The following is a 20,541-nucleotide window of genomic DNA, read 5'->3' as shown; positions in this document are numbered from 1 at the left end:
TGCTTACCATATTTAACGTCCACTTGCAATTATATTTATTAATAATTTATGATAAATATTACTTTGCAAGTGGACGTTAAATAAGGTGTGAAGGCAACCAAGATCTCAACATAATATAATAATATAACCCAAAACAATAACTTCATATTGTTAATTTATTCTCTAAAAGCTTTTCGACTGACTCTCATCAGTAGCGAACGTCAAATTCATGAATCAAATTCGAAATGTAGGAACTATTTTGTCTGTATGACGTAATAGTAACAAAAACAAACAACTACTCGACAGGCAAGATGCGGTAGTAACGGTACAAAACAAACGTTAACGAGTACATATTCGGTTATACCAGGGGTGGGCAATTATTTTCTTCCGCGGGCCAAATGAGAAGTAGAAAATACGTTGGCGGGCCAAGTGAAAAGTTTTAGCTATATTCTCCAGCGTATTTTAATTTTATTTCTAAATTACATTGTTGATAAATGCTGCTCAGTGAATGTGTTGATATTAGCCTATAAGTAATGAGAAAGTGACGGTTAATTAAAAAATTATCTATTTGCCGTCATGATTCGAAACAATGTTAAACATGATACATATTTAACTCTCTTTAAATCCCTATCCACGTTCTTCTGTTAACACTCTAAAAGCAGTGGTTTTCAAACTCTTTTAGGCACGCCCCCTTTATGATAGGAACAATTTCGCGCCCCCTGATCATGATGTCACAAAATATTAAAAAGTGCAACCAGAATGCTAGCAATCCCAACGGATAGTTTGATGGCATGGAAAATCATGGCTGTTGATGAGAAAATTATCAAAGTCGGAACAACAACTATAAGCTGGGGTTATATCGCGTGGAGCGCGAAAAAAATATTCATTAAACTTCGGATTCGCGCAACCCTTTTGATGCTTTTACGCCCCTCAGTTAGAGAACCAATGCACTGAAATGTATATGCAATAGTACAAAGCTTATTCCTTGGCCGCTACCTTCCGCGCCACAGCCTTTATGTTGAGCAAAGCTTGCATTTTTCTGAACGGCCCTCCCTTGACCGAGTGTTTCGTGTTTTTGTCACAAGACCGACTTTAATTAAAATCTTTGATCCTGGCGACATGCTCGGCAAAAACTGAAAGGACGGGTATACCCCGGACTCCAGTATACAAATATTCAGTGCTTTAAATTCTAAACCTAAACCATTGAATTTCAGTTTTCGGCTTTCTTTTTTTTGGCATGCCCGTAAATTTTTTATGGGTGACAGTTGACAGATATGATGAGTCATATATAGTAATCGCGAGCACTGATTGACTTGTTTTACGAATTAGGGATTTGGAAACGTATCACAGTACCAATTTGAAACACATACCGTACGATGCGTAATGTGACAATGGCAACAAGGAAGATTCGAACTAAGCTATAGAAAGAGTGATTTCTTGTGACTGCTCATACTTTGCCGCATTGCCTTTATTTTGAATCTTGATTACACAATACACATGTGAGATATGATATGGCCATTACGCCTGTACAGACAGAGGCGATGACAGAAGTATAGATGGGCTACAATGCCCGTCACACAAATACCATAGTCGCCTACAGCTCTAAACGATTATGCAAATACAAATACAACCATCTCGAGTATTTTGTTAACGATATCAAACTGTTTATCGGAGCAATGTCATCTTTTTGTGAAAGTCGGACGTGTTCAAAGCAGTGTTGGGATGACTCGAGTCGTGACTTGACTCGAGTCGGACTCGAGTCAACTTTTTCGTATGACTTGACTTGACTCGAGTCACTTTGGAAAAATGACTTGACTTGACTCGAAGCTTCAAAAATGCGCATTGACTCGTGACTCGGAGCAAAATTTACGAGTCAAATTCAAGTCATCAAGTAAACGGTGTCGAATAAATCACTGTATCTTGTGTATGTTCGGATTGTTCGAGATACGCCGATGTCACTTGTGACTGTAACCAGTCATTCACTGATCGTACGATACACTGATCCTCGATTGTTAGATCACAAATGAATAGACCGCAAACTAAACAATCACAACTTACGTTGTCGTAGTAGTAGTAGAAGATTACTCTGAATAGCAATGTGTCTCTGTTTCTAAGACGGATCAAAGCTTGCGTTACGCAGTGCTCACCTTTACCAACATTTATGTATGATTTAAATCAAACAAATATAGTTTGTGCGTTTATTTACTCACGGATATGTAGATGTAGATTAGGTCCTATATTTTGGCTGATAATAACTGACTGTAGCATGTGACTGTACTTGTACGTGTACAGTTACTCACGTATTTTATTAGCAGCTCTACGTGTGCGCGAGTGATACAACGTCTTTTCGCATGTATATTAAACTAGATATTCGTTATTTGATTCAAGATAAATGATCATCATTGATCAATTAATCTGTCTTTCACACAGCTAGCAAAGTGTAATGACTTTAAATCATCACTCATACACAGAGGTGGTCAAATTAGTCACCGTCGCTACTCAAGTAGAAGTAACGCCGGAATTTCTACTCAAGTAGAAGTAGGAGTGGTGGTTCACAAGTAAGTAAGTAGGTATTCTACGCTTATTTTTGCCTACAAAACTGAAAACTGTCAAGTAGAAGTAGAAGTAGTCTAAAATCATGACTACTTAGAAAGTAGTGTGAGTAGGCAAAATCTACTTCAAGTACTTCAAAAAGTAGAAGTACTTCGTTACTGGCCAGCTCTGCTCATACATCGAAAATTCAATTGGACTTGAATTGTGACTTGACTCGAGTCACCTCCAAAAAACGAGTGACTTGACTTGACTCGAGTCACCTTTGAAAATCGATTGACTTGACTTGAGTCAAAATCTGCAATGACTCGTGACTCGAAGGTAGTGACTTGATCCCAACACTGGTTCAAAGTAATCATCATCGGTACCCGAGTAGAAGTAACGTCCTGATTTTTTACTCAAGTACAAGTTAAAAAAGTAGGTGTACTTGACCTAGTTTTGCCTGAAAGACTTAAATCTGTTGAGTAGAACTGGACCAAGATCATAACTACCTGAGTAAGTAATGCAAGTAGGTAAAACTTACTGAGTAGGCCTGCTCCGGAAATGTAGAATCACTTCATTAATTACCACCAATGGTCAGAGTAGTACTAAACGAGCGATAGCTAGAGCTAGCTCTACATCTTCATTGAGGCGACCAACGATACTTCCATATTGGCTATCACTTGATAAATATATTTCCATAGTTTACCTGCTTGTGAGCTATTCCCTCTTTGTGTTCGTGAATTTCTGTGTGGAAAGTATGTAAATCCTATCCACTTGCTATCTCGCATAAAGCCCAAGATGGATTGAGGCACGGCACACAGATATTGGTGTTCGAAAGCCTGGATTCTCATCCTCATACAGCTCCACAATCCACACACATGATACTTTTTGAACAAATTTATGCATGCTTGTTGTAATGATACTATATTACCGGTCCATCTTATGACATCAGTGCAGGGCATGACTGGACCGCATATTAATGTTTTAACCATCAAATTATACTACAACACGAACAGATGTAGGTGTCAAAAGGCACCTCTCTGTACCACTTCCTACCTCAGATACAAAACTGGAGCCCAAGATCCATAAACTATCTCTAAATAGAGAATAGACATAATATATTCTGCGCCGAGATCGACTTCAGAGCATTTCAAGACTGCGCCAATAAAGCCATTACTGAAACAGTAAAACTGTGACTCAAACACAAGCCACAAAAGCTATCGACGGCCCTACCCTGACCCCCAGCCATAATACCTGGAATATATCCGAGCCATTCACAATCATCATTTGATATCAAATAAAGGCAGAGACAGCATTCTATTCCATCCAGGCAATGACAAAATGTTGAAGGTAATATCTCAGCAAATTGCACTCTGCAATGTGTCATGCTAACTGCGGCTAATGACCGACAGTCAAACTTCGCCAGCCGTATAATAACCCATATTACTTCAAATCCAGCAGAAATGTCTTAGCATATTCTTCATACATTTTTACTATGTCCGCCGTAGTCTGTGGATGAACCATAGCTAATGCAGCTTCAAAATCAGACACATTCAGGGACGAAGCATCCATATCTCGTTCCAGAGCTGACAATGCAGCCTCCCGGCAAACAGCACATATCTCCGCACCAGAATAGCCTTCCAGTTCGTCGACAAGCCAGTTGACATCAACTTCTGACAAAACAGGTATCTTTTTAAACTGAATAGAAAGGATATCGCGTCTGGTTCCAGCATCCGGCAATGGTACATGAACGATTCGATCTATTCTTCCTGGCCGCAGTAATGCCTTATCGATTTTATCGGGACGATTGGTAGCTGCTACGATCACCACATCTTGTCTCGTCTCTACCCCATCTAATTCAGTGAGCAACGTCGCGAGTACTCTATCCGTCATATTGCTGGTGCCAGAGGATTTTCCTGTTCTCTCGCCAGCAATAGCATCCAGTTCATCAATGAAAATGATAGAAGGAGAAGCAGCTCTAGCCTTAGCGAATATTTTTCTGATTGCTTTCTCAGAATCTCCCACATATTTACTGAATAATTCCGGGCCTTTGATTGATATGAAATTCAGGCCGCTTTCAGTGGCGAGTGCTTTGGCAGTGAGTGTTTTGGAACAACCGGGAGGTCCGTACAATAATACTCCACCGGGCGCATCAATCCCAAGCCTTTTGAACGCCTCTGGATGTTTCAATGGCCATTCAATAGTTTGCTTCAATTTTTTCTTGACATCAGCATTCCCACCAATGTCTGACCATAGCACTTTGGGAACTTGTACAATGAGTTCTCGAATGGCGCTTGGCGGCACCGTTTTCAAGCCACTCTCCAAGTCATTTAGACCAATCTTGACTTCTTTGCATGTGCTTTGATCAGTGATGCATCTTTCTAGAGCTATTCTGCCAGCTTCTTTGCATACAGCGGCTATATCCGATCCGACATAACCGTGAGCTCTGTCAGCTAGCAATGAGATGTCTTTTATACCGAGAGAATGCTTGTAAGAATTCAACTCCCTCTGGAAGATTTCAATTCTATCAGGCGGAGACGGGATAGGGATCTCGATTTCACATTCAAAACGATCACTTCTGCGCAGCGCTGGATTGATACTTTCAATGCTGTTAGTTGCAGCTAATACTACAACATAATTATTTGAAGCTTTATTATGTGACGAAACTGTGTCCAATAGATCGGACACCAGGATATCCAACTTTCTGGTAGATCCTGTTACCATACCGTTGCTTTTCTGGCACATAGCCTCAATACTGTCTAGTAGTACCAAGGAAGGAGAGGACTTGATGGCTGAATTGAAACATTTAATTAGTTCTTCCCTTTCATCAGATCCAAGGGCAGCGATGTCAACGGTGAATGTGCTACACTTAACAGTATGTGCGCATGATTTCAACAATAGAGTTTTTCCTGTTCCCGGAGGACCATATAGGATAATTCCCGTAGGTGGATTAAGGCCAGATTCTTTGTATGTTTTGGGTTTTTCCAGTGCTAATTCCACAAGATTTTTGATTTTTTTGATTTGCTGCGACAATCCCCCTATCCGAGAATATGCGAAAGAAGTGCTATCATGGACGGTGGTCCTCGCGTCGCGATTTGCGTTGCTGCGAATGATTACTTTAGTGTTTTCGGTGATTTGGAATACTGTAAGTTTTCTGAATAATGACAAGTTAGCCTTGGTTACAGAATGATCATTCTCAGTATCACCGTTTTCCAGAGAAAAATTTGAAAATTCATCACAGGTTGTTTTTATCAAAGGACCATTACCTGATTCTTTGGTGAGTTTATGCCTCTTCAAAAGGATTTGGAAGGGTATCTTTTTACCAAAATATTCCACCATTGTCACTTGATTTAGAAGAAAATAACGACTTCTAATGACCGATGAAATGTATTCCTGAAGGTATTCCGAATTAACTGGAAATGTGTCAGAAGATGCTGGAATAAGTTGAACAGATTCTGCTGCAACTACATTGTCCACGACACCCCACACATGAATTGACTCATCTTCCTTCACGCCACATGATAAGATAGCATCTTCAGATAATGCGACCTTGCCTGGTGATATCGCAAACGATGGCCACGCTTTGAATGAAAACAATTGCTTTGAATTTGAAGCCGAGAGCTTGCAAATTATTATGGCAGAGCCAAGTTGAATAGAACATAACTCCATAGTGTAAGGGTGTAGAATAGCAATTCCATAGCTGCTATTATCAGTGAAATTCTGTTCTGATTTTTTGACAGAAACTTGGGCAGTGAGAATTTTTTCCTCTGATATGAATGGTGAGCTGACAGATTCCATGCTGTTATCAGACTGCTTGCGGCGGATTTTTTGCAATACAAATCCATTCACGTCTGCTGCATATATCCACGGAGCCTTCGCTGGCGATATCATAGCTCCAAATATTCATATACAAAGTAGCCTACACCTCAGAATGACGTAAGCTTCATAAGTATTTCTGCACATACACACTTGAACAAACTGTATCGCAAAAGATTAGTGATGTCTTACATCACGTCATAGAAAGCTAAAGAGACATGGATTGGTTGCTAACTTGCTATCATGCTAACCCTTGGTGAATTCCTTCTTAACGTTATATTAGTATATCTATTTCGAGGCAGGCAGTATTGGATTGCTGAATTTCTATGTACAATTACAGACATTTACTTCTGCACAAATGCCACGGCTGCTTGCGTTCATTGTAAAGCGAAAGCGCCTTATTCTGGATCTGGACTCTGGTATCGCTTTGTGACGTCGGCTTAATCAATTAATCGGCGTGATCAGATGTAAATGATGGGGTGACGTTGCGCGTGCCGTTCCACCGATTCCACTCTGGGCGCCTGGCATACCAGACAAGAGTGTTGCAAATATACAACAACATACCGGTACTGCATATAGACATCAGATTACTCACCTTTATAGGGTGACACCCCAGCCCATATTCCAAGTGCTTCCAAATTCAAACAAGACATATCGTATAGTTTGCTGCACATGTGACATAGACAGCTATAATAACTACTGGAATAATGTAATCGAGTATGGAGTAAGCTCATTATGAACGGAAGTTGCATCTGAATGTATATATCATGTATGTTGGTTTCCCTAAACGGCTAAACCTAAAGGTAGCAAACGTCTGGGGATTGCTCGAACTCTATCTATATACTAGTAATAATGGCTACGGTAACAGATAACATCGCTGATACCGGTATCACTAATTTATATCCACCTCTATAATAAAACGACAAACGCTGAATAATAAGGTTATGGAGCAGTAATCTATAATCTATCCGCAGGCCTGTCATCTACATCCTATCACTGTGACCTGAAATGCTCTTCAGCGTGAACCACTCGAACACATTCGTCGTCGCCTCTCATACCACCATTGAATTATAGAAGGTAAACGTTTACATTCTATAATTGAATGATGTTGATTACTGATGCTTGCTGCTTGCTGCATGCTTGAGATGGACAACAACACGCGATTAAAGCGCGAAACAATTGAGATGTCACTGGAGAGACTATGCAATGGGTGGAGTGAAAAATAACTTCTTTTTTTAATCGAAAAAAGGGTTTCTTAAATCCAGACAAATGACTTGAAACTTCAAGAAAAATTGATTTTAGGGAATTGCCCGCATTTTCCAGCCAGTACCCCCCCCCCCAATTTCTACGTGGGATGCGGTAAAATTGCCCATCTCAGTGATCTCGACAACCACTGGTCGTAGAGTAATGATATATAGCTGAAAAGCTGCGAAAACGTCATTTTTATATCTCTTTTAAGAAGAAAGTTTTCTCTATTTTGAACACAAAACGAGTTACAGCCAAAAAACACTAAATTTTGAAGCGGGTAAATGGCGGGAGTAACTAAAGTTACATGTAGTATGATTTACACAAGAACAGCTAAATAAATCAATCTCATTATGTAAAAGCTCACTGGTAAGGGCTGTTTCTCCATCGATTTTTAGAACTGACTCGCTGGCGATTCATCTGGTCATTGCGGGCTACCTGGGGCCCGTGGGCGCCGGATGGGGACCCCTGATCTAGAATATGGCTGTGGATTGTGGAAGGAGACCCTGAGTGGTGTGGGGTGGAAGGACACAGTCGTGTTTCGACTGCTGCCTTATAGTAGCAAATATATGTGAGGCTGTTGCATCCCAGCCCCCTGTGGCTTTGATTATTCCTTGAACTATGAAGCGTACAATGGTCCGTACAAGATATGCTTGACGTAAGACGTAACACTAGAACAATAAGCAGGTCCCAGTCTGGAAGATACATTAAGGCGCCATGTTGTCGGCTCGGCAGGCATTAGAGGGAATCGGAGTGTGTGCGCGGGCGGATGCCTATAGGGTCACCTACGATCTTATCAAACTTGCCAAGCCCTGGGTGGAGACCAGTATGGCCCACAGGGGTCTGGACTTGAGTTACGACTGTGTCCAGCCACCCTACTCAAGGGGGTTGGATGACCACTAAGGGACTCCTTCCACAGCCATATTCTAGATCAGAGGTCACCAATGCGGTGCCCACGGGCCCCAGGTAGCCCGCAAGGACCAGATAGTCGCCAGTGGGCCTGTTCTAAAATAGATGGAGTAACCGCTCTTACCGATGAGCTTTTACATAATGAGATTTAATTATTTAGTTGTTCTTGTGTAAATCACACTAACATGTAACATAGTTACTCCCGCCATTTACCCGCTTTTAAATTTTAGTGTCTTTGGCTGTAACTCGTTTTGTGTTCACAATATGGAAAACATTCTTCTTAAGACAGATATAGAAACATAATGTTTTGGCAGCTTTTGAGCTATATATCATGACTAGGGCAAGTTTTTGCAACGTTTGCAACTTTTTTTACAGCTTCCGGCAGCTTCCTAAATACTCGTAAGATATGTAGAATTCTGTTTAAAGCCCGTTGAAGGAATCTTATAGCACAACTTTTTGCAACTTTTGCCATTTTTTTCATGCAACTTTTTGCAACTTTTTCGATTTTTCATGAAAGTATTTTCGATTTTGGTGAAATACACGGCCAAATTCGACTGAAACACCGTAAATCAGCATCGAAATAACGCTTTTACGGGTATTTCGGGAGCTGAGCCGGAAAATTGCCTTTTTTTTAGTCAACCGAGCAAAATGTGGTCAAAATGCAACTTCTGCAACTTTTGTTAAAATTAAAAAAATTAATGCAACTTTTTCAGGTTTTTAGTGCAACAAAAACTTGCCCTAATCATGACTCTACGATCAGTGGTTGTCGAGATGGGGAATTTTTCCCCCTCTCGCGCAGAAATTGGGGGTTGCCGGCAGAGTTGGATCAATTGTAATTTGTAATAGAGCTGAATGTAATTCATTACATTTTTTCATGTAATTGTAATTGTAATTGTAATTGAAGCATTTCTGTTTTGTGTAATTGTAATTGTAATTTGATAAAAATTTTGCTAAATTACAATTTCAATTACATTGTTATGGAAACCTGACAATCACAACATAAAATAATCAATCAATCATTTATTCGCCACACCAGTGAAAATCCGGTACGGGCCAGGATGACGACGAGGGGCCTTAAGGCCTTAAGGCCTTATTAGTACACACTACGCAATCGCCGCCTGTAATAATTATAGTCTATTTACATCGGTGTTCTATGCGGGCCGCGTTGTAACTAGCCATGCTAAACTGTTTCCCATACTTCAGTAGCAAGGAAAGGACGGAAAGGACGTAGTTTATTTTTTGTCCTTGATGTTTTTGCGGCATATACACCGACTCATGATATACATACACACGATCTGCGCATATGCATACCATGAGTGCATGATGTGCATATGCCGCCGGACAACGCGGAAATATTTTTGAATTACAATATAGGCTAAACCAGTGGTTGTCAAACTGGCGGGCTGCCCCCCTTGGGCGGCGTGAAAGCATCTGAAGGGGGCGCGAAGCTCCGGTAAACTGAAATTCTTCCGCGCTTGCCGCGATTCACCTCCATTTCATAGTTATTGCTCTGTGTATAGTCGGAATTTCATATTGGAGAATTCTCTCATCAACAGTCATAACCTTCCATACCATCAAACTATATGTGTAAGGATTGCTAACATTCTGGTTTCATTGTGTGACATGACGATAAGGGGACACGAAATATTTCATTGTCAGAAAGGAGGGCGTGTCTAAAAAAGTTAGAGAACTAGTGGGCTACACTAAATCTTGATATTCCAAAAATGGATCAACAGCAAATAAGCTCTTCCGAAACCTGTGCTGAACCATTTCCTACACCACGGTCAGAGTTTCATTTTTAAATCTCTGACCAGTACCGAGGCTTCTGCAACAATTGCAGAAAGAAATTCAAGTTTCCAACCAAGGCTTCATCAAACTTGATCACGCATTTGCTGAGATGTTATCCCAATCTTACCTCCAATCTTGGCCAAATTTACTGGGGCCAGAAATTTTCACACCCAAATGTTCATCATATGCAATCTAACAGTTTCCGAGCAAGTGAAAATGTAAGTGCGAACCAAATATTGTAATTCGTAGTTATCAGGAGGTTCTATCCTGTTGCATTTATTGTAATTTTACACATCTTATCGGTATCATCATTATCGCTGACGCCTTACCAATTAGATTTCATTATCCTCACTCAGCTCTGCATAGCCTAATTGTTTGATTACATTTCATTGACTGTCCTAAACCCTATTCGCTGTTAGTCGCTCAAACTTTTGGTTGTTAACAGTCGCTTGAAACATTTTTCTGTGTTTGTAGTTTTCAATACTCATGATTAGGAATAGTTCGAATACGTTCGAGTTTTTTTTTAATTAAAGGGTATTCTACGTATCATGAATGAAACATGAATACTGAATAGCTTGAGATTGTTGCTAATTACGTCGCTACGGCTGTCAAAGAACACCTCTCTACGGAATCAATTACATGCTTAACAGTAATTGTAATTAATTATGTGCATGAGCGGCAATACTCGATAAAGTCTCAATCATTGAGATACCGGTGTGACAATCTTACAGTCAGCCAGTTTCACTGGAAAGGTGATTCCGTATAAATAACTTTTTCTAGGGTGAAGGCATTTCCGAACCAGCATTTTCGAACAATGGTGAATCCTGACGCGACGCCACGGCACACTAATTATTCGCTAGCGTTCTGGGATATCCTCCTGAAAGAGAAAAGAATAACAATTTTGTAATTCCTAAAGGCAAAGGTATTTAGCAGGGTTGTAACCAAGTCATAAAGCTCCGAGTCACAAGTCAATCTCAGTTTTATAGTTTTGACTCGAGTCAAGTCGAGTCATTCTCAATTCACCACCGAGTCAAGTCGAGTCCAAGTCATCGAACAGAGGTTCGAGTCCGAGTCATGGTGTTATGACTCGAGTCCGAGTCCAAGTCATTGTGTTGACTTATCAGTTTCCAGTTTAAGTTATGTTAAACCCACTTTTATAACTCTGTTTGGTGATATCGAATGGTTCGCATTTATAAAATACTAATTTTCCTCATTTTTAACAGTTTCCTGTCGCATTTTCAAATACCCGTACCAATACACGAAACCCCAATAGGATGGTTACTTTACTTGTTCTTCGAAATTACAATGAAATGTCGGTCTTTGCCGTCTGAGTCTCGAGTCATATGACTTGGTTCGAGTCATGCGCAATGACTCGAGTCCAAGTCGAGTCAATACACAGATTGACTCGAGTCGAGTCGAGTCATTTTCGTAATTTGAGAAAATGACTCGAGTCAAGTCGAGTCGTCAGAAAATCGTGACTCGAGTCTGACTCGAGTCGAGTCATGACTCGATTCATTTCAACCCTGGTATTTAGTTTATCCTTTTGCCAGTAAAGTTTCAAAGCAATATTATATATCAATGGCGGACAACTTCTCCAGTCGGCGGGCCGGATATGGGAAAATGAAGAAGTTGGCGGGCCGGACTTGTGAATCGATCAGTGTTGGAATCAAGTCACTATAACTTCGAGTCTCGAGTCATTGCAGATGTTGACTCGAGTCAAGTCAAGTCAATCGATTTTTGAAGGTGACTCGAGTCAAGTCAAGTCAAGTCACGAGTCAAGTCACACTTCAAGTCAAATTGAATTTTCGAAGTATGAGTGATCATTCAAAGTTATAACATTATGCCAGCTGTGTGAAAGACGGATTAATTGGTCATATATCTTGAACCAAATAACGAATATAAAGTTAAATATAGATGCAAAAAGGCATTATATCGCACACGCACACGTAGAACTGCTAATAAAATACGTGAGTTACTGTAAAGTTACATGTTACTAGTCTGCTATTATCTGTCGAAATGGAGGATCGAATACAAAGCCTCGAGAAGTTTAAACAAATTGATATGGTACAACAACACGCTAGTAGTATAGTAGATCGGTCGCGATTCGTAATGGGGCTCTTATGGGCGGGGTGGCATGTCGCCTGGAAACCCGGGGTGGCATATCGCGCTTTTAGAACCCCCTCTCGGTCGCACATCGCCATTGATTCTTATGGGTGCGCTCGCATGTCGCACTTTTAGATATAGGCATCTCTCGCACATCGCATGGAAAACTCGTGGTGGCATGTCGCACTTTTAGATATAGGCATTTCTCGCACATCGCATGGAAACTCGTGGCGGCATGTCGTACACTCGAGTATAGGCATCTCTCGCGCGGTGTTGAATATGTACGAGTCACCAACAATAACCGCGCGGACGGAAACGTGGCTTGTTGTGAGGATTAAGCAGTGCGACCTATATTTCGAATGACCTGCGCGCTGAATTGTTTCCGTGCAGTTGTGTGCTACTATCGATTATTACACTAGACCGATCAGTGTGAAATAGTTTGATCGTAAATTATGATATATGATGTCGTAGTTTAGTCGTGTCAAATGACCGATCGTGTTCTCTTTCCTCTCTATTGATTGCCACCTGAATAATACTTTCGGCTTATTCGCTGTTTCGCACCTATAGAATAGTCTGCTGTTCACAGTCACAACTTCATCGCGATAGCACAATTTTCACACCTCGATCAGTAGAACAACACCGCACTAACCCAGTTGTCGAATCACATAGGTCATACATTTTACGCGAAATGAAATATTGTATTGTGGTATACAAATATGCAAACTATTCTTTCAATTCAACAAGTCTAGTTAACGAATCGATTTTCAAGCTACCGACACAGTTTTTAACACGAGTGAGTTGATATTTCTTCCCGGGTACGAGCGAGGCTTTGTTCCATTGATCCAAAACCACCTCGCCAGTATCATCCTTCAATGTAAAACTGTATAATTTCAACTCCTTTCCGGCACCAGAATTGACCGTCTTCTCCTCTCGAGAAACACAAGTAGCAGCGATCGAGACGTATTCATCTTTATTTCCGTATACCGATTCACAGGTCAATAATGGGTATTCTTCGGTCGTATGTCTCGATTTTCCATGCAGAGTTACTGACGAAGCCCGTCCCAGTAATACAGCAGGTTTTCCAGTAAACTTGTCAATTTGGACCCAACCGGATTTGACCATGAGTTTTTTTCGTTTGGCGAATGCTTTCTCAATGACCCCGAACAAATCACGATTGAAACACGTGAAAGATATCTCTTCGTTATTGCCGTCGATGAATATACCTTTGAGATATTGGCTAACGCCACCTCTTTTGGGTGATGAGACGAATTTGACGCCGACGTGAAAATTTGAAGTTGCTCCGACTCGCATAGTGTTAATGATGCTGTACGATGCCATATCGTTTGGTAAAGTGAGAGTCATCAGCAAACCCGCCGACATTTATAGAATTAGGTGCGTGGTATTGAGTGAGTTAACAGTCTTTGTATGATCCTGATGACCCGCGTGAATAGACTTGGATTGAAATAAAATTTACAGGAGTTCTGTAAGAAAGGATGCCGTTCACAAGTGACAAACGACACGAATGAATTTTCTTCTTACCCAGTCACTTATCAATGTACTGTAGTGAGTATTCAAGACGTCTGTTGCTAAATCTCTGTACGCCGCTAGGGTGCTTATGTCACTTTTCATCGCCGCAATGCTTATGACACTAAAAACCCCATTCCAGTCGATACCGTATGATCGAATCGAGTTAACCAATGCGGTAAAATCGCACTTTCGAACACGGTTCACGTTTTCTCCATGTACATAGAAATCTAGTACTCCGTGGATGAATTTTTCCGTTTCGCTCAATGTGGGGGTTGTCAAGTTATGATAATAGAGAAGGTAATTCTCAATAATCGCGCTAGTTGCCATAACGAGTATATGTAACTATCAACTGAAAAAGTAAACCATGAGAATGACACCACAATGTGTTAAAATGGTGAAATACACCACTCAGATTTCTAAAAAACAGATGTCGGTGGGTGCGTTTGACATGTGTGACACAATAAAATCGCCCGTTTCGCTAAACAGGAAATTCACTAAAGCGCGGTGTGCTGTGCGATTTTGAAAAAACAGATGTCCGTGGTGGCGTTTTGATCTGTGTGACACACTAAACACGTCCGGTTCTGAAATTAGGAAACGCAGCCTGTTTGCAAGAGGATTTACGCAGTGCGTGCGCGACCTATATTTCGAATGACCTGCACGCTGAATTATTTCCCGGCCAGCCGCATGCTACTATCGAAATAAATCTATAAATAGCCAACACCACGATCCGATTGTTATACTTCGCTGTCGCAGACATAAACGTTGGTTGGAGCAGTTAGATTAATTATTGTACAATGGCCGAGGTTCAGATAGACAATATTGATAAATTTGGTTATGAACCAAATGCATTCGAATTGCAATTTGAAGAGAACGCGGGTATCTTTGATACGATTAATCCTGGTGATCTGATGACACCTGATTTAAGAGTTGAATCCGCAGAACGCGACCTTACGCCAACGATCGAAATGCAGTCAAACTATACAGATATAGCGCGCCAGGCGTGGCTGAAGTCGGGTCAACTAGCTAGAGAAAGCGTGATTAACGATCTCACGAACTTGGTGACGATGCCGTGCGTACCGACCGACGAGACAACCGTTAGCAACGAATTACCGAATCCCGAGAAACCGTCGACTTCTGGGATGACGATACCACGCCCCGCGGGGTCGCTATCGGTGACTGATACTCCTAAATCTGTATCAACCGGCAAGTCGATTCGAAAAAGAACAACAACGACGGGGGTGGGCATACCACCGGCTAAACAGCTTCGTAATGGGAAATCGAAAATTTTGAATCGTACCGAACCCAAACAGAAGGTTGGTAAGAAACCTGTGAAATCTAAAAGCGCGAGTGACGATGATTTTCGCGACGACGCGAAGGGAAAAAAGAAGCAGGAAGAAAAGTTATGTCAATACACAGTTGACAAGATGGTCACCTACCTCCAGACTATTGATGTTGTTAAGCCGCATTTAGGTTCAATACTATGCTATGTTGATTCGTTGACGGAGAAAAAAAATTTGACTGTCACAAAGCTCATGACTGACATCAAACGATTGCTTACTGTCAAGGGTCAGCGTTGGAGTCTTGATGAGATTCAGCCTGAATTAAATACCGCAACCGATGAGTACTTGCATCGACTTCTAGAAATTAGAACGAAATTGAAGTATAATTTGTGATTGTGCTGTATGATTTTCGTTGTTGTGCGTGTGTATTCTCAATTTCTGTTTATCGTTTCAGATTTTACATTAGAGCCATAAATCATAGCTTCTGAAATTCAACCACTAGTGGTGCTGGCGCTCGTGTAATCTCGAATCAGTGGTTTAGGTCTTTCTCTCCCGGTGTCGAGCGGCGAACAACGTGGCTTACTGTCTGGGTATATTCGATCGCGAATTGGTGGATAAGGAGTTAATTAGTAAGTTATTCGGTACGATTACTTTGATTTATGAACGTAATATGTTATTCGTTTATCCTACAGACAAAACAAGCGTCGGAATTGAAGTAAAGAATTACATAGGTGAGTTATTACTGTTCAGAACTAGTGAACATGATGTAATGATTTTGTTGTTGAACAGACAGAGCAACTCAAGTTGAACGCACGAGTCTACTGGTAAGTTATCTGCTATAACACAACGTTAGTGGACATAGATTGATGTGTTACTTGTTTTATTAAGCATAAAGTATCAAGGAAGACACCGCCAAAGAAACTAGAATGTAAGTAAGACTAGTTTCATGTTCCCCAAGTGCTGAATTTGACCACGTGTTATTAATTTTACAGATGAGTCGACGCAGACGGAATCGTGTTCGCGAAGAACCGAATGCACCACCAGAGATTGGCGACGAACGCCAAGAAGTTGTAAATCAGAACTGGCAAGCGATAAAATCGTATGTAGCGAAAAAGACCAGTCATGTGTATAATATTCGAGTTATCGATCGTGAGCTAGCGGATGTTTACCGCGATATCCAAGCGATATTTTTCTCAGAGTCACATACCTTTAAAGTGAACTACGCACATGCCTTCATTTTATATCACACTGAGACTCTGAGATTTCGTTATTTTCATGCGTCGGCAAACATCGATAGTGTATTAGAAACACCGGCGCTAATTTCGACATTACCCAAATTCGATGAATTTATCGAATCTATTCACTTGGAAACCGCACTTGATTTGTTACAAAACTCTCGACCAGATACAAAGTCACTGCCAGTCTGTTTGACTAATGTCCAGTTTTATGTATACCCTACGGGTCATTTACTGATTGGTTGTCCTGGTATTAAGCTACCGATATGGCTTGCGAGAGTGAGATGTATAATGACATTTACACATCAAAAAAATCGAAATCGGTACAGAGACAATTTGTGTGCTTTTCGCTGTATCGCCCACTCACTGGGGAAAGATACAAAGACAATGGCTCAACAATTCACTTCGGTCTATGGTGTAAATGTAGAATCTGGTGTAACTCTTGACATGTTGGACGATATCGAGGATTTGTTTAATGTTGCTATAACCGTGTACACCAAGACTGAGGGTAAAGCTAGCGCTCTCCGACGTAGTACGTTTGAAGGGAAACCTGTGTACTTACATTTAGAAGATCGCCATTTCTGTCTCATTACTGACTTGAGGCGGTATGTAGAGACCTATAAATGTGATGTTTGTCTACGATTGTTTAACGAACAGTATGAATTGACCAGACACAAATGTACAACGGGTGTCGTTGAAGTGTTTCCGGGTGGCGTGTATACACCTCCTCTGAACATCTTTGAAAAGCTTGATTTAGAAGGGGTGTTTGTTCCTCACCAGCTTCGTTATTTCAAATACCGTATCGCGTTCGACATAGAGAGCATGTTTGAGAAGTGTGATATTCCAGATTCCTCCAAAACTTCATGGGAGTGCAAACATATTCCCATTTCTGTTAGCATATCATCTAATGTGGAAGGGTTCTTGGAACCGTATGTAATTGTCTCGAACGGTGACCCAAACGACTTGTGTGCGGAAATGGTTGATCATTTTCATGATATTCAAAGTGAGTCATTTAGGTTGTTACAGATGGAATATCAACACTACTTGGACATGCTCGAATGTAAAATTACCGAAATGAAGGCGCTCGACCCAGCCGAGAGAAAAATACCTCTTGAACGTTTACAAGAGGAGTTCATGCGATATTTAAAACAAATCCCTGTTTTGTCGTTCAATGGTGGTCGGTATGACTTGAACTGTCTCAAAGAGTACTTGATGGGTTTACTCGTCGATGAAAATCTGAGTGTATTGAAGCGCGGTAACAACTTCCTCTCGTTGACAACTAACAGACTTAAATTTTTGGACATTGTAAATTACTTGGCACCCGGGTTCTCGTACGATGCTTATTTGAAAGCCTTCAAATGTAGCGCCGCTAAAGGTCATTTTCCGTATGAGTTTCTGACTAGTTTGGAAAAGTTGGATTATACGAGTCTACCTAACCACGACGAGTTTTACAGCTCGCTAAAAGGTCGTAATATATCCACAGCTGAATATGAAAACTGTTTGAAGGTTTGGAACGATAACAAAATGACGACTTTACGTGATTATCTCAAATGGTACAACGCAATCGATACTCATTACTTCATTGAGGGGTTAGAAAAACAATTTCAATCTTTCAAAAGTCAATTCAGTGTGGATATATTCAAGGAAGCTGTCTCCCTACCCGGGGTTGTATCAAGACATCTTTTCAATAGCATCCCACGTGATTTCACATTGTTCAATGATAAACACCAGGATCTGGTTTCGCTATTCAGAGACAATTTAGTGGGCGGACCGTCGGTCATTTTTCATCGATATCAAAAACAGGGTGAAACTCGAATCAAAGAATTTTTTTATAAGGAAAACGCTCAGATTACCCAACATGTAACAGGGCTGGACAGCAATTCGTTATACCTTTTTGCTTTGAGTGAACCTAGTCCAACTGGTTTCCCGGTACATTGGCAACCACTTGATGCTGAGTGTACTAAATTCAAACCTGTAAAGACCGCACCGAAATGGGGGGAGACAGCAGCTCAATGGCTAAACTGGTATTCGTATATCAATAATGTACATGTCCACCATGGTTTGAATGGACCTGAAATCCGCGTAGGAGCTCGTAATTATCCTGCTGATGGGTTCTATCGTAATTCAGCTGGTCAAGGGGTAATCTTGTCTTTTCTTGGATGTCATTTCCATGCACATCAGTGCAGATTTGGCTGTGATGATTTGGAACGTCGAGAACGGACTAAACGTGTTCATGATTATTACAAAAGCCTCAATTATCAAGTCATATGTAAATGGGAATGCGACTGGCGCACGGAGAAACAGGAAAATCCCGATATTGTGCGATATCTTAATGGTATTCAACCACAATTGACTCGAACCAAGTCTGTCACCGCACAAAAATTGATGGAGATGGTAATGACTGGTACATTCTTCGGATGTTTATCAGTTGATATTTTTACGCCAAAACATTTGCAAAGGAAGTTTGTTGAACTATGTCCGATATTCAAAAATACGATGGTGTCTCGCGAGCATTTGACGGGTCACATGAAACAGTTCGCCATTGATCGTAAATTACTCACCAAACCCACGCGCATGTTAGTTGCTTCATACTGGGGCAAGAAAATCTTGTTGACCTCTGACTTGATCAAGTGGTATGTAGAGCACGGGTTGCTTATATCAAAAATTCATGAGGCGGTCGAATTCACCAAAAAGACATGTTTTGACAACTTTGCGAAAAATGTCTCGGATTGTCGACGGGCTGGGGACCGTGACCCTAACCTAGAGATTATTGCCCTGACACAAAAATTAGCCGGAAACAGTAGCTATGGTCGGGTCTTGATGAATCCACGTAAATTCAAACGAACCTCCTACTGTGATAAAAGTGAATTGGATGTCAATGTTGAGGATCGCTTTTTTGTGAAATATGATGAATTGAACGCTGATCTATTTGAAGTAACGAAGCGACCTAAAACGATCAAGTGGGGTAACTGTATTCAAGTGGGATTCTGGGTTTATAACAATGCTAAGCTCAAGATGCTCTCGTTTTTTTATGACTGCTTGTGTAAATATTTCCGCGACGACTGCTTCATGCTATTAATGATGGACACGGACTCTCTCTATCTTTCGCATTCAGCCTCATTCGACGATATCCTTATCCCCGAGAAAAGAGATGAATTTTATGTGGAATACGAGAACTGGTTTCCACGCTATTTTTGTGACGAACACCGAGCTGAGTTTTTGACTGATCCGGTTTCTTTTGACCGATCGAGACAGTGTTGCAAAGACACGTATGCCTATTACCTTCGTCAACCGGGTTTGATGAAAGTGGAGTATGAAGGTGGTACATCTTTCTGTGGTCTCCAATCCAAAAATTACTTTTGTGACGGTCCAAAGAAAAAATTGGCTTCCAAAGGTCTCCAGAAATCCAACCCAATCGATTTCGAAACTTTTCTGCGTGTCTTGACATCTAGGCAATCTGTCGGAGGAGTGAACAAGGGGTTTCGGTGCAGAGATGGAGGTGTCTATACGTACAAACAACAGCGTAAAACATTCTCCTATTTCTATGCCAAACGCCGAGTGCTCGAGGATGGTGTGTCAACCCTACCATTAAATGTGTAATTGTGACGTAATTGTATATTTTGTGTGCTATTGTATTTTATCTGTGTGTCTGCTATTATTATGATTTACTTGTACTTTTTATGTGCTAATGTGTCATTTGTTTTCCAGATGGATAACGCTATTTCATATATTGAGTCAGTAATGGCAGAATTGGATTTGAATAGTTTGCACAAAGAGACGATTGAACTGGAACAGGAATTAACACAAATCTCGATTCACGGTACCGACGACAACTCACAAGACCGCACGATACCCGATCGATCCAAGGCGCGCCGGCAGGAACTAGACGAGAAATGGATCCGTGTCCGAAGTGTCTGCATAGAAGCGCTACTTCAACTACAATTTCCTGATCGAAAGACACCGAGTGATAACCACATCCTATTCAACAGAGCAAAGCTGACAAATTATGTGGTCTTGGGAAAAAATTGTTCGTGGATACCGCTTTTCGGTTACGAAGAGAGACAAGCCTACTTGAGAACCCGCAAGCGACATCGAAAATTCCAATTTTTCCTCGATCAACATCGAGT

General features: G+C 41.0%; 1 protein-coding gene and 1 pseudogene across 1 annotated transcript; one reads left to right on the top strand and one right to left on the bottom strand.

Annotated features, from left to right (window-relative positions):
* Nucleotides 1–3,393: 3,393 nt before the first annotated feature.
* LOC145446629 (ATPase family gene 2 protein homolog A pseudogene) lies at nt 3,394–7,400 on the bottom strand (annotated as a pseudogene).
* Nucleotides 7,401–13,686: 6,286 nt separating this feature from the next.
* Nucleotides 13,687–16,641, top strand: LOC145446457 (uncharacterized). Its single transcript, XM_080324751.1, has 2 exons — nt 13,687–15,808; nt 15,872–16,641. Exon 1 carries the CDS (start codon nt 14,694–14,696, stop codon nt 15,570–15,572), a length of 879 nt encoding a protein of 292 aa, XP_080180877.1. The 5' UTR covers nt 13,687–14,693; the 3' UTR covers nt 15,573–15,808; nt 15,872–16,641.
* Nucleotides 16,642–20,541: the final 3,900 nt, after the last annotated feature.

The sequence above is a fragment of the Botryllus schlosseri genome, chromosome 9 (assembly GCF_051294905.1).
Source record: "Botryllus schlosseri isolate E-star chromosome 9, Bs_hap1, whole genome shotgun sequence".
In the NCBI taxonomy this organism is placed as follows: Eukaryota; Metazoa; Chordata; class Ascidiacea; order Stolidobranchia; family Styelidae; genus Botryllus; species Botryllus schlosseri.
This window is presented reverse-complemented; position numbering and strand designations above follow the sequence as displayed.

Bases quoted from the DNA above. Each gene is read 5' to 3' on its own strand.
- LOC145446457 (XM_080324751.1), top strand. From the start codon at position 14,694: ATGGCCGAGGTTCAGATAGACAATATTGATAAATTTGGTTATGAACCA.